The 12,872-nt window shown below is 44.5% G+C and overlaps 1 protein-coding gene across 1 annotated transcript in view; it reads left to right on the top strand.

The window, feature by feature from the left end:
* The first annotated feature begins 477 nt into the window (after window positions 1-477).
* The window catches only part of LHPP (phospholysine phosphohistidine inorganic pyrophosphate phosphatase), a 42,099-nt gene continuing 29,704 nt past the window's right edge, over window positions 478-12,872 (top strand). The window contains exon 1 of the mRNA XM_077455570.1: window positions 478-654. Coding sequence (XP_077311696.1) covers window positions 536-654 — 119 coding nt within the window. The 5' untranslated portion in view covers window positions 478-535. The remainder of the gene's footprint in view (window positions 655-12,872) is intronic.

Below are 12,872 nucleotides of genomic sequence, written 5' to 3'. Positions count from 1 at the left end.
ACGGCCAATCGCAGCGGTCATATGATCGGGCAGTCCTTCCAACCCCCTGCCCTGGGGCGTAAGGGCTTCGCTGACACTCTGGGGGGGGGGGGGGGAATGGCCTCCATTATGCCTGCGATTCTGGAAACTCAGGCGAAACGCAGGACGCATTTTACGATGCCATTGCGATTTTGAAGCGGTTGTCGTGTTTTGCAATCGTGGCACAAATTGCGGCGCGCGATGCTGCTTGCCCAAGAGACGTGAACAGGAAGTGAAGAAAAATCTCCCCGATGGGACACAGATGCCAAAACAAAGAGGACAACCCAACAAAATAGTGGGGGGGAAGTTTTTTAGCTGCTAGATCTACTTTGCAGGAAGTGTGCAATCAGCAGTTCTTGCCATGTACAGGACACACACTATTATTATCACACATCTGCCTCTCTCTCCTCCCCCCACAGAGTGGCGCTGCTGTAAGACTACATATCCCATCATGCACCAGCGTCACACGTCATCAGAGGCGGGGTCCGCTCCCAGTCCTTCGTAGAGCGGCTCGGTTATGGCGTCCTGGGCTGGAGGGGTCCGGGCGGTGCTGCTGGATGTGAGCGGTGTGCTCTATGACAGCGGGGGGCCGGAAGGGGGCGCCGCCATCCCCGGCTCTGTAGAGGCGGTCAACAGGTGAGGTGCACGAGACCAGAGAGGTGGAGGGGGGCGTGGTTGTGACTTTAATGGGCGGGGTTTGTATAGTTTGAAGGCGTGCTGTGAGGTGAGGGGGGATTGGCCAGCGCACGGTGGGGCGGGGCCAGACACGCGCTTAATGTAAAGAATGCTGTGTTGTTATTATAGATGGGGGTCACTGATTGGGTGAGAGAGAATGTGTAGAGGGCAGCAAATCTACTAACAACCAATCATCATTCATTCCTAGAGGTACTCCTCACAGCAGAGTGAGATCTGATTGGTTGTGGTGATGATGGGTTCCTGTATAATAATCTATGGTGTGCACACCTGTAGGAAGCACTGTATACCAGAACTTGTGTCACCGCCCCCTATTGAAAAGAACACACCCTACTGACAGCACTGCTTGTCCCTCGGGGGCGGTGCCAGGCTCCTGGGCGGAGCAGCATTGGGTACAACCACTGCTTCTCATCAGTGGCGGGCTGGCGGCCGGTGCTTTAAGCGGAGTTCCACCCAAAAATTTCCGCTTTAAGGGAAGGCGACCCCCTGAAAATCCCTGTTCTGTGAGGAGAGAGAGAGATCCTGAGTTCGTAGAAACCACAATCTCTCATCTCTTATAGTCAGTCCCATCCCCCCCCCCCCCCCACACACACACAGTTAGAACACCTCCCCAGGGAACACATTTAACCCCTTGATCTCCCTTTAGTGTTAACCCCTGCCAGTGACATTTACACAGTAATCTGTGCATTTTTATAGCATTAATTGCTGTATAATTGTCAATCGACCCAAAAATGTGTCAAAGGTGACCGCTATAATGTCACGGTCTCGAAAAAAATTCGCAGATCGCCGCCATTACTGTTAAAAAAAAAATAATAATAATAAAAATGCCATAAATCTTTCCCCTATTTTGTAGACGCTATAACTTTTGCACAAACCAATAAATATACGCTTTTTGCGTTTTTTTTTTTGTTTTTGTTTTTTTGTTTTTACCAAAAATATGTAGAAGAATACATATCGGCCTAAAATGAAGGAAAAAAAAAAATAAAATAAAAAAATCGGGGTTATTTATTACAGCAAAAGTACAAAATATTGTGTTTTTTTTTGTTTTGTTTTTTTCAAAATTTTCGCTCTTTCTTTGTTTATAGCGCAAATAATAAATGCCGCAGAGGTGATCAAATACCACCCAAAAAAAAAAGCTCTATTTGTGAAGGGGGGGGGGGAGGACGCCAGTTTTGTTTGGGTGCAGCATCGCACGACCCCGCAAATGTCAGTTAAAGCGACGCAGTGCCGTATCGCAAAACATGTTGAGCAGTCAAATCTTCCTGGGCTGAAGTGGTTAAAGGGTACGTTCACACGTTCAGCTGAACTCGCACGATTTCAAACCCGCATTTCAGTGCGAACTGAAAGCCATCTGCGGGGGGGGGGGGGGGGGTCATGCACAGATGTCTATTGAAATTATCGCGCCCACATCCCCCCCCCGAAGTCACCACAAAATCATTGTCGCACCGATTGGGACAGTGCCGTTTCCAGCAATAAGCTGCATTTTGGCATGCGATTTGAAAGATCAAATGGCGCCGATGTCTGGGGGCTAACCCAGGGCTCGAGAAATCCTTGGCGTCAGCTTGCCATGGTGACTAAAAATTGTGTCCCGGCACCTGGGCATTTGTCAACCCCAGTTCCTTCCCGGGTGTAGAATAAGATCCTTGGCGCTGTCCCGATTCCCCCGCATTGATCCTGTTCCCTGGTGACCGCGGCGCGCCCTGTCACCAGCAGGTTGCGCGCTGTCCGAGGACGGCTCCCGTGTGACAACCCACACACACACACGCTATTCAGGGCAGCAAGGAGCCCGGTCCTGAGGGCCAGGCAGATGTACTCTATGGCGCTTCCTGTGTTTGCGCCGTGAAATGCGGAGCGGGAACTCCTTTGAAAGTAGAGGAGTGGAGACGAGTCCTCCCGGCCAGGTCTGAGCTTTTCTGGCCTCCATGTGCGTTATGTCTGCTGGAACGCCAGACTTCCCGCTGGGAGCCGGTCCGGCCTACGAGGACACCCATAGAGAAGTTATTGTGGGGCAAGGCAGGAGGATATTGTTTTAGAAGAGCCCTTCTAAGGCCCAATGTACCATCAACAATTACCGCTCTTGATTTGCAGCTGGGCTCCAAGGTTTCATGGTGACCGGAAACCCACCAGAGGAATAGAGCGGAGTCATCATGGGGGACGTACACGTAGGTAGGAAGCGGTTGCAATGAGGCAGCAGAAGATCAGCAGCATTGGGTTACTTCATTCATCCTTTTTTTTGTATTTTATTTAAAGTGTCACTAAAGCCCCATACACACTATCAGATTTTCTGCTGATTTTTTTTTTCCTTCTGATTTACCAAAACCATATAATATGAGGTCAAACCTTAGGAGTGTCAATGTGTATGCCAGGGATGGTGAACCTCGGCACCCCAGATGTTTTGGAACTACATTTCCCATGATGCTCATGAACTCTGCAGTGTAGCTGAGCATCATGGGAAATGTAGTTACAAAACATCTGGGGTGCCGAGGTTCACCATCACTGGTGTATGCAATCAGGCAGGCCCTTGCACTACATGGTTTTGGTAAATCTAAAGACAAAAATCAGCTGAAAATCTGATAGTGTGTATGGGGCTTAAGGCTTAATTTAGATGCCCTGTTAAGGGGGGTAAAAACATTATAGTAGAGTCACATTTTTGCCTCCTACCAATGTCCACTTTTAGGGGGTTATAAAGTCTAAACGTTTTTTACCTGTAATGCATTCCTTTCATTAACCACTTCAGCCCCGGAAAGGATTTGCCCCTTCCTGACCAGGCCATTTTTTGCGACTCGGCACTGCGTCACTTTAACTGACTATTGCGCGGTCGTGCGACGTTGCACCCAAACAAAATTTACGTCCCTTTTTTTCTCTACAAATAGAGATTTGTTTTGGTGGTATTTGATCACCTCTGCAGGTTTTTATTTTTTGCGCTATAAACACACACAAAAAAAAAAAGTGACAATTTTGAAAAAAAAAATACAATATTTCTCTTACGTTGACCGACTGACACAGCTCCTTTCTTAGGCCATCTGATGGTCTAAGAAAGGAGCTGTGTCAGTCAGTGAACATAAGAGAAAAGGATTTTACGGTGAGTACAAAAAATCCTATTTTTGTACTTTTTTTCTATAATAAATATCCCAAATTAAAAAAAAACAAATTTCGTCATCAGTTTAGGCCGATATGTATTCTTCCACATATTTCTGGTAAAAAAAAATCACAATAAGCGTATATTGATTGGTTTGCGCAAAAGGTATAATGTCTACAAAATAGGTGATAGATTTAAGGCATTTTTATTTATTTATTTATTTATTTATTTTTACTAGTAATGGCGGTGATCAGCGATTTTTAGCAGGACTGCGACAGTGCGGCGGACGGATCGGACACTTTTGACACTTTTTTTTTTCTTTTTTGGGACTGGTGAGATTTATACAGCGATCAGAGCTAAAAAAAATAGCTACTGATTACTGTATACAGTGCCTTGCAAAAGCATTCACCCCCTTTGGCATTCTTTCGTGTTTTGTTGGCTCAGTGCCGGTTCACACTAGTGCGATGCAAGAACCCTGCGAATCAACTGCGGGTTCCCGCATCGCACTCGACACACACGGCAGTTCACACTGCCATATGCGAAACTGCTGGGGGGTGTCATTATATGTTAACGACACCCCCATTTCAGCTCACATATCGCACTGCGAACTGACAGTTCGGAAATTAATCGGATCGCATATGTGTGAACACGCATGCGATCCAATTCTGGTCCGAACAGAAAAAAGGGTCCTGTGCGTGTTTGGACCGAATGCAGTGCGATATCAGCCATACTATCTGTATGGCTGACATCGCACCCGCACAGACATCACATGTAATGTGAACAGCAGTGCGCTGCGAATTACTTGCGATGTCTGGCATCGCACTAGTGTGAACCGGCACTCACAACCTGGAATTAACATGGATTGTTTGAGGATTCGCATCATTTAATTTACAGAACATGCCCACAACTTAGATTTATTTATTTTTTTATATGCCGGCCTCCTGGCAAAGCGTGGCCGCTCTGTAGCAGTCATTCGGCTATAGTGTGAAAACAAAGGGATTAAATAGGATTTTTGGTTTTGATGCTCAGATACGGTGGAGTTCCGCTTCAGGCTGGGTTCACACTGCTGCGATGCGGGAACGCTGCGGGTTCCCGCATCGCATGCCTCCCGGCGGCAGTTCACACTGCCCTATGCGAACTGCTGGGAGTGTCAGTGAAACGTTAATGACACCCCCAGATCAGTTCGCATATCGCAGTGCGATCTGCAAACTCGGACAGGAATCGGATCGCATGGTGTGAACACCCATGCGATCCGATTCTGCTGCGGACCAAAAAAAGGGTCCTGTGCGAGTTTGGCCGGATGCGATTTCAGCCATACTATCTGTGCGTTGCACAGAGATCGGATGTGATTTGCACTGCAGTGCGGTGCGAATCACATCCGATCTCATCACCGCAGCAGTGTGAACCCAGCCTGAATGTCAACAAAATCGCTCCTCAAACGCAAGCAAGACAATTCTCTTTCACACTACCGTTCCGTTCAGGTCCGCCTGTCAGTTTTTCAGGCAGACCTGAACGGATGCTCCATAGAGGTCTATGGAGTGTCGGCTGTCAGCGGTGACATCCGACCCGCTCCGATCCAAAAAAGTGTGATGGAGGAAAAACCTACTTTTCCATCCGTCATCGGATCTGTGGTCCGTCGTCATCCGATCTCCCATAGGGGAGAGTGGCGCTCTGACAGGGCCGTCCCTGCACAGTGTGCAGAGACGGACCTGTCATCTTCCTGCTCAGCGAGGATCAATGGAGTGATCCCCCGCTGAGCAAGCGGATGCCCGCCGGGTGGATCATCACTGATCTGCCCCGTGTGAAAGAGCCCTTACAGTAATCACTCCAGTAGCCAAACCCTTTGTGTGCCCAGAAAACTGGAAATACTGTAACTGGGCTGCGATGGCTCTGTGTTATCTGTCGCTGACTGACCTCTGGTTATATATACACATACAAGTGAGAAGGCAAGGTCTAAATATAGTGGACTCTAGTACAAGGGAAGGCCAATGTTACCACAGAGATGTCAGTGTACAGAAGCAATTAACCACTTGCCTACTGGGCACTTAAACACCCCCTTCCTTCCCAGACCAATTTTCAGCTTTCGGTGCTCTCACACTTTGAATGACAATTACTCAGTCATGTAACACTGCACCCAAATGAAAAATGTTGTCCTTTTTTTCATACAAATAGAGCTTTCTTTTGGTGGTATTTGATTACCTCTGGGTTTTTTATTTTTTGCGCTATAAATGAAAAAAGACCGAAAATTTTGAAAAAAAAAAACAAATTTTTCTTTGTTTCTGTGATAAAATTTTGCTAATTATTTATTTTATTTTTTTCATGAATTTTGGCCACAATTTATACGGCTACATATCTTTGGTAAAAATAACCCAAATTAGTGGATGTAATTTGGTCTTTGTGAAAGTTAGAGAGTCTACAAGCTGTGGTGCAAATCATAAAAAATGTATCACATCTGATGTACTGGTGGCCTATCTAATTTCTTGCGACCCGAACAAGCCAGGAAAGTACAAATAACCCCCAAATGACCCCTTTTTGGAAAGTAGACATTCCAAGGTATTTAGTAAGAGGCATGGTGAGGTTTTTTGTGTTGTCATTTTTTCCCACAATTCTTTGCAAAATTAAGATTTTTTTTGTTTTTTATTTTTTTTCCCCCACAAAATTGTCATTGTAATAGGTTATTTCTCTCACATGGCATGTGTATACCACAAATAATTCCCCAAAATACATTCTGCTACTCCTCCTGAGTATTACGATACCACATGTGTGGGACTTTTTCACAGCCTGGACACTTAGAGAGACCCAACATGCAGGAAGCACCATCACGTGTTCTAGGAGGATAAATTACACATCTAACTTGTTGACTACCTTTTACACTTTTGAAGGCCCTGGAGCACCAGGACAATGACACGTGACACTGACGTGGCACTGATGGCAGATGGCACTGATGGCACGTGACATTGATGTGACACTGATGACAGGTGGTACTGATGACACTTGACACCGATGACAGATGGAACTAATATGTGGCACTGATGACACCTGACACTGATGTGGCACTGATGACAGATGGCACTAATACGTGGCACTTATGACGTGTGACACTGACAGGTGGCACTGGGGACATGTGCCACTAGAGACATGTGGCACTGGGGACAGGTGGCATGTGGCACTGGGGACAGATGGCACTGATAGGTGGCACTGGGGACAGATGGCACTGATAGGTGGCACTGGGGACAGGGGGCACAGGGGACAGACGGCACTGATAGGTGGCACAGGGGACAGACGGCACTGATAGGTGGCACAGGGGACAGATGGCACTGATAGGTGGCACTGGGGACAGGTGGGCATGTGTGTGTGTGTTTTACTCTGTGTGTGTGTGTGTGTGTGTGTTTTCTCACTGACGCTGCAGCTGCAGCAGGGAAGCTCTCCCTCCTCACACGCTGTCCGTGTGAGGAGGGAGAGCCAGCGATGAGAGATGATCTCATATGTTTACATATGAGATCACCTCTCATTGGACAGGCCAATCCAGTGCTAAATGGCCACTGTTATTGGCCATTTAGCACAATCTGTGATTGGCTGTGTCTGAGGGACACGGCCAACACAGAACTTCCCCGAGTTGCGCCCCCCCCCGGCGGTGCGCAGATGGGAAGTAAATAGGAGGACGTCCAGGGACGCCCTCCCGGCAGATGACGTCCGCTCTGTAGCCGTCTTTTGGCTATAGAGTGGGTGCAAAGTGGTTAAGATGCATCACACAGACCCGGTGCGGTCGCATAGCGCTTTGGATGAAGTGCAGCTAACCTGCAGGTTTCATGCGAGTTACCTGCGCTTTTCCAAAGATTTCCATGATGTCCCATCAGGGTGGTTTTGAGTTAAATCACGATTTAGATGACTAGTAAAAAGGCTTGACTTAAATCGACTCTACTTAAATCCTAATATTTAAAGAGCACCTGTCATCTCTCTCTCTCCCGCAGTGGCTCCTCCTCTGACCCGCTGTTGTCTCACCGACAGTCCCGTTCACTTTAATGGGACGGCCGTTGATGTGGCAGTGACACAACAAGGTGAGGGACATAGCGGGCATCCACTCACCTGCTGCCACCAACAGGCGCTGCCATGATGGATCTGAAATGACAGGTGCTCTTTAACTGTAAGGACTTATTCTTGCTATTAGTTAGCATCTTTAATATTTGCAAACAAAATGAAGGTTTCCTGTTTAGAATAATAAGCTGTTAGGTTAGTAAAACAGCGATATCAGAACCGATTCAATCATACAGTTTGTAGTGTACATAGATTTGCAAAACAATGGGATAAAGGAATATTCCTGAACTTTGTTTTATCTCATGGTTACTGTGAAATTGTGTGAATGCATCAATGCAGTGCATGTTATCTCAGCTTGCAGAGCTTGGATTCATTGAATGAGTTTACCAAAAAAATGTAAATAGTGCAGCATATACAGCCTTATGCTACATAACTAAGCTCCATTTCATGTTGAATAAGCTACATTTTTAATGTATCTTCAATAAAAAAAACAAATTTTAGATGGATTTCTACTCCCAAAGCATCTTATTAATATAAATGTAATAAAAAATGTTTTGATTTTAAAGAGGTGTTCCCATTATTAAAAAAATAAAAATAAAAGTCAGCAGCTACAAATTCTGTATCTGCTGACTTTTAATAATCGGACACTTACTTGTCCCAGGGTCCAGCGTCTCTGTCTCTGGCTCATCACAGTACCCGGGTACCTATCTGAAGCCCGTCAGAGTACCTGGGTACCTGTCTCTGGCTCATCACAGTACCCAGGTACCTATCTGAAGCCCATCAGAGAACCCAAGTACCTGTCTCCAGCCCATGCCTCATAGAATATACATTGGAGTGTTTGCTTTCCAAAATGTTTTTTTTTTGTGGGCGTTTCCATTGTCCTGGTGCTCCAGGGACCTTCAAAAATTTGATAGGTAGTCAGGAAATTAGAGGTGTAATTTATGCTCCTAGAACGCCTGGAGGGGCTCCCTACATGTTGGGCCTCTTTATGTGGCCAGGCTGTGTAAAATTCTCACATGTGGCATCGCCATACTCAGGAGGAGTGGCAGAATGTATTTTGGGGTGTAATTGCAAGTATGCATGTGTTGTCTGTGAGAAATAACTTGTAATTTTGTGTAAAAAAAACAAAAACAAAAATGTATTTCTTAATTTTCCCAAGAATTGTGGGAAAATATACAACTTAAAAAAAAAAACTCACCATGCCTCTTACTAAATACCTTGGACTGTCTGCTTTCCAAAAAGGGGTCATTTGGGGGGTATTTGTACTTTTTCAGGGCCTCAAGAAATGAGATCAGCCGTCAGTACATCAGGTGTGATACATTTTCAATGATTGGCATCATAGCTTGTAGACTCTTTCACAAATACTAAATAATATACACTAATTTTGGGTTATTTTTTTACCAAACATATGTAGCCGTATAACTTTTGACCCAAATTTATGAACAAAAATTACTTATTTGCAAAAATTTATAATAGAATCTTAAAAAAAAGTGTTTTTTTTTTTTTCCAAAATGTTTTACTTTTTTTCACTTATATCGCAAAAAATAAAAAACTTAGTGGTGAATAAATGCCACCATAAGAAAGCTCTATTTGTGTGAAGCAAATGATAAAAATGTTTTGGGTACAGTGTTGCATGACTGCGTAATTGTCATTGTGGGGAGCACCGAAAGTTGTAAATTGGTCTGGGCAGAAAGGGGGTGATAGTGCCCTGTATTGGGGGGAATAATAAAGAAATTAGATATTTTACTTTTTTTTATTAAATAGTTTTATAGCAGAAAGTAAAAAAAAAAAAATACAACAAATGTATGTGTGTGTATGTATATGTATATGTATATATATATATATATATATATATATATATATGTGTATGTATAAAAAAAAATGGGATTGCTGCACAAACAAATGGAAAATTATTGATAAAAATTACATCAGGTATAATTCAGGAATTATACCCGATGTAATGTAATTTTTATCAGTAAATTGTCATTTGTTTTTGCAGAAATCTCTTTTTTTTTTATTTATTTTTTATATTGAGTCCCTGGGAAAGACTTGATTGCTGGCACATTCGTCTGATTGACCGTTTGTGCATCTCTCCCACCATTTTTGATATAGATATATAATTATTAGAGAGGGAGAGCTATTTTTCAAAATTGTCTGTTTGTTTTTTGTTTATAGTGTAAAACATAAAAATTGCAGAGGTGATAAAATACCACTAAATGAAAGCTCTGTTTATAGAAAAAAAAAGACATAAATTTCATTTGGGAGCAGCGTCACACGAATGCGCAATTGTCAGTTAAAGTAACGCAGCGCCGTATTGCAAAACGTGGCCTGATCATGAAGGGGGGTAAATCTTTCCGAGCTGAATGATTATGTGACAGTAAATCTCCATAATGGATGACAAAAAAATAAAAAATAAATCAAAACTTGACAGAGGTTGTAATTCTTATCCTATTCTTATCAAAAACTAAAAAGACCTATTTACAGTATGTCACGCCCCCACCAGCAAAAGGGTCAACAAGCCAATTATTTTCCTGGATCTGTCAGTAGGGTTACAGGTAGCTCTGAATCTCATATCCATTGTCCTCTAGAAGGGTAATTAAAGCATAATCGGCAAATGATTAAACCAATACCATGACATTTTAAATGATGTATGTTGGAGGTGAATGCAAACAGCCATTGTATGGGCAGACACCGATAAGACGGGGGTGGGACTGGCTGAGCTCTGTCAATGGAGTGACAAGTATAGGGCTTGTTTGTCATTTGCATTTGTAAGTGTGCCAGGGCAATAGGGAGCAGAAGGCGGTGACACACTTACAAGAGCTCTACAAGGCTCCTCATGAACATATGAATGACCTAGTTGGACATTTACAGCGTATTGTTGGATAGTCTGCAGTAAAGATACGGCACAACTGAGCATCTGCTGGCTGGTGTCCATCTTTTGTGTTTCACCAGGCCAAACATGCCAGTAATTGTGAGGAAGGCCACCAGACATGGTCCGTAAAGTTCAGCCACCCTTGGAGCTTCTCTACTGTGGTGTTCTGAACCCAGAATTTATAGGTCATAATGAGGCCTTCAAAGTGTGATGGAGGTTGCCGGGTTTTGTGCTTTTTTTTGTTAATGCTGTCTGCAGTTTATAATTGTACAGCTAGAACTCTGTGGGGGTTCTTTTATATGAAAATCTGAGGTTAAGTGGCAGTAAACTAGCGATATGCTGTTTTTTGTTGTTTTTTTTTCATTTCAGTTAGTCAGGCATTATCCTAACAACTCCAAAGTTGTGATTGCAAATTAAATAGATTTCATCTCTACCTAAGTGGACCCCAAAAATCGATTCCAGTGGTGCCAGCATCGTTACTATAAATTTAGGGTTGGGTTGGCTTAAGGCAGGACATCATATCCTAACCCCATTTGAAATAGAGTTGCTTGCTTTTCAGAGGTGCTAAATGGAGCTCAAAGTTTGGATTTGCCTGCCATGTAGCACAATAAGGCAGTGGTTGTGGGCCTAGAGTTATGATCAACTTTCAATATGCACTGTAAACGGACGCTTACGCAAATAGAAGGTAGACCAGCCTTTCTCAATCTTTTCAACACAGAGGAACCCTTGAAATTGTTCTGCAGTCTCGGGAAACCCCTGCTAAAAATTAGAAATCTACAAATCTACAACTCATGCTACATTAGTGTAATGGTCAGTGGGAAGAATGGTCCTTACACTTGTGGTCATTGGGAAGAATTACCTCCTTACAGATATCTAAAAAGATCAATGGTGTCGGTGGGAACTTATCCGAGAGGCAGAAATGGCCCAATGCTGAACCCCTAGCAAGGAACCCTGGTTGAGTATCCCTGAGGTAGACTCTTTTTTTTTTTTTTTTGCATGCAGAAGATGCTAAAGAACCATTGCGGTCTTTGAAGAAACCAGAAAAAAGACATTGCCCAAGATGCGACGACATTGAAAACATTAAAATAATAGTTAGTCTTGTGATTCAAGGATTATATGTGCAGCCATGGGCTTTACTTCGATTTTGCATCTGCTGCTGCTTTAAGCGGAGCTCCACCCTAAAGTGGAACTTCCGCTCATTGGAACCCCCCCCCCCCCCCCCCCCCGCCGCCACAATTGGCACCTTTCAGGGGGGAGGGGGGTGCAGATACCTGTACTGTACAGGTATCTGCACCCACTTCCGGCATGGATATCCGCAGAATCTGTGGATATTTACACCACTTCCTGCAGGTCCCCCGCTGTCTGCTGGGAAACACACGGATCCCAGAGACAGCGGGGACCATCCTTATTGCGCAGCGCGAGTCGCGCTGCGCAATAGGGAACCGGGAAATGAAGCCGCAAGGCTCCACTTCCTGACTCCCATACCCAAGATGGCGGCAGCACCCAAGAGACGATCGAGAGATCGGCTTTGGGTGCCGACATTGCAGGCGCTGGGTGGGTAAGTGTCCTTATTTTAAAAGTCAGCAGCTGCAGTATTTGTAGCTGCTGGCTTTTTAAAAAAAAAACGGCGGAACTCCTGCTTTAAAATATAAAAAAATACCAGCCAGGACTGAGCAGCTACAGGAGAAAAATGAAAAACTGCATGAGTTGAACTTTAAATCAGTTTGAGAGTTGTAAACTTGAACATGGGATACCTGCAAGGACATATATGTAGCAAAGTCCCGGGGGCCCTTGAAGCCCAATGTTGACCTCCAGAGTTAGCTGACATCCTTCTGCGTAGAGTGGGTTACAAGGCATGGTTGGTGCAATGTAAGATAAACAGGTGGGCGCCAGACACTTTTTTTGAATGCAAAGAGATTTATTGTCTCCTAAACAGAACTGTGGGAAAGAGGTTTAAGGCCAGGACAACCTTCGGTAGATGCAAAGGTAATTGGCAGACCTCAAGACTTCTATAGGTGGTGTGACGTACCTGGTGGTTGAGCCCAGTATGCAGGGAGCAGCCTCTCCTATACCTCTGACTCGAGAACCCTTGATAGAGCAGACAGGGGCCCAGAAGTGCATAGGAGCACAAGTACCTGAAAGGTAAGCGGATGCAGGGGGCTGGTCCGGACTTCC

This window comes from Lithobates pipiens, unplaced genomic scaffold, assembly GCF_037356315.1.
Source record: "Lithobates pipiens isolate NorthernLeopardFrog02 unplaced genomic scaffold, aLitPip1_a1.2 Scaffold_25, whole genome shotgun sequence".
Lineage (NCBI taxonomy): Eukaryota > Metazoa > Chordata > Amphibia > Anura > Ranidae > Lithobates > Lithobates pipiens.
Note: the sequence above shows the minus strand (reverse complement) of the source record. Positions and strands in the feature narration are given on the sequence as shown.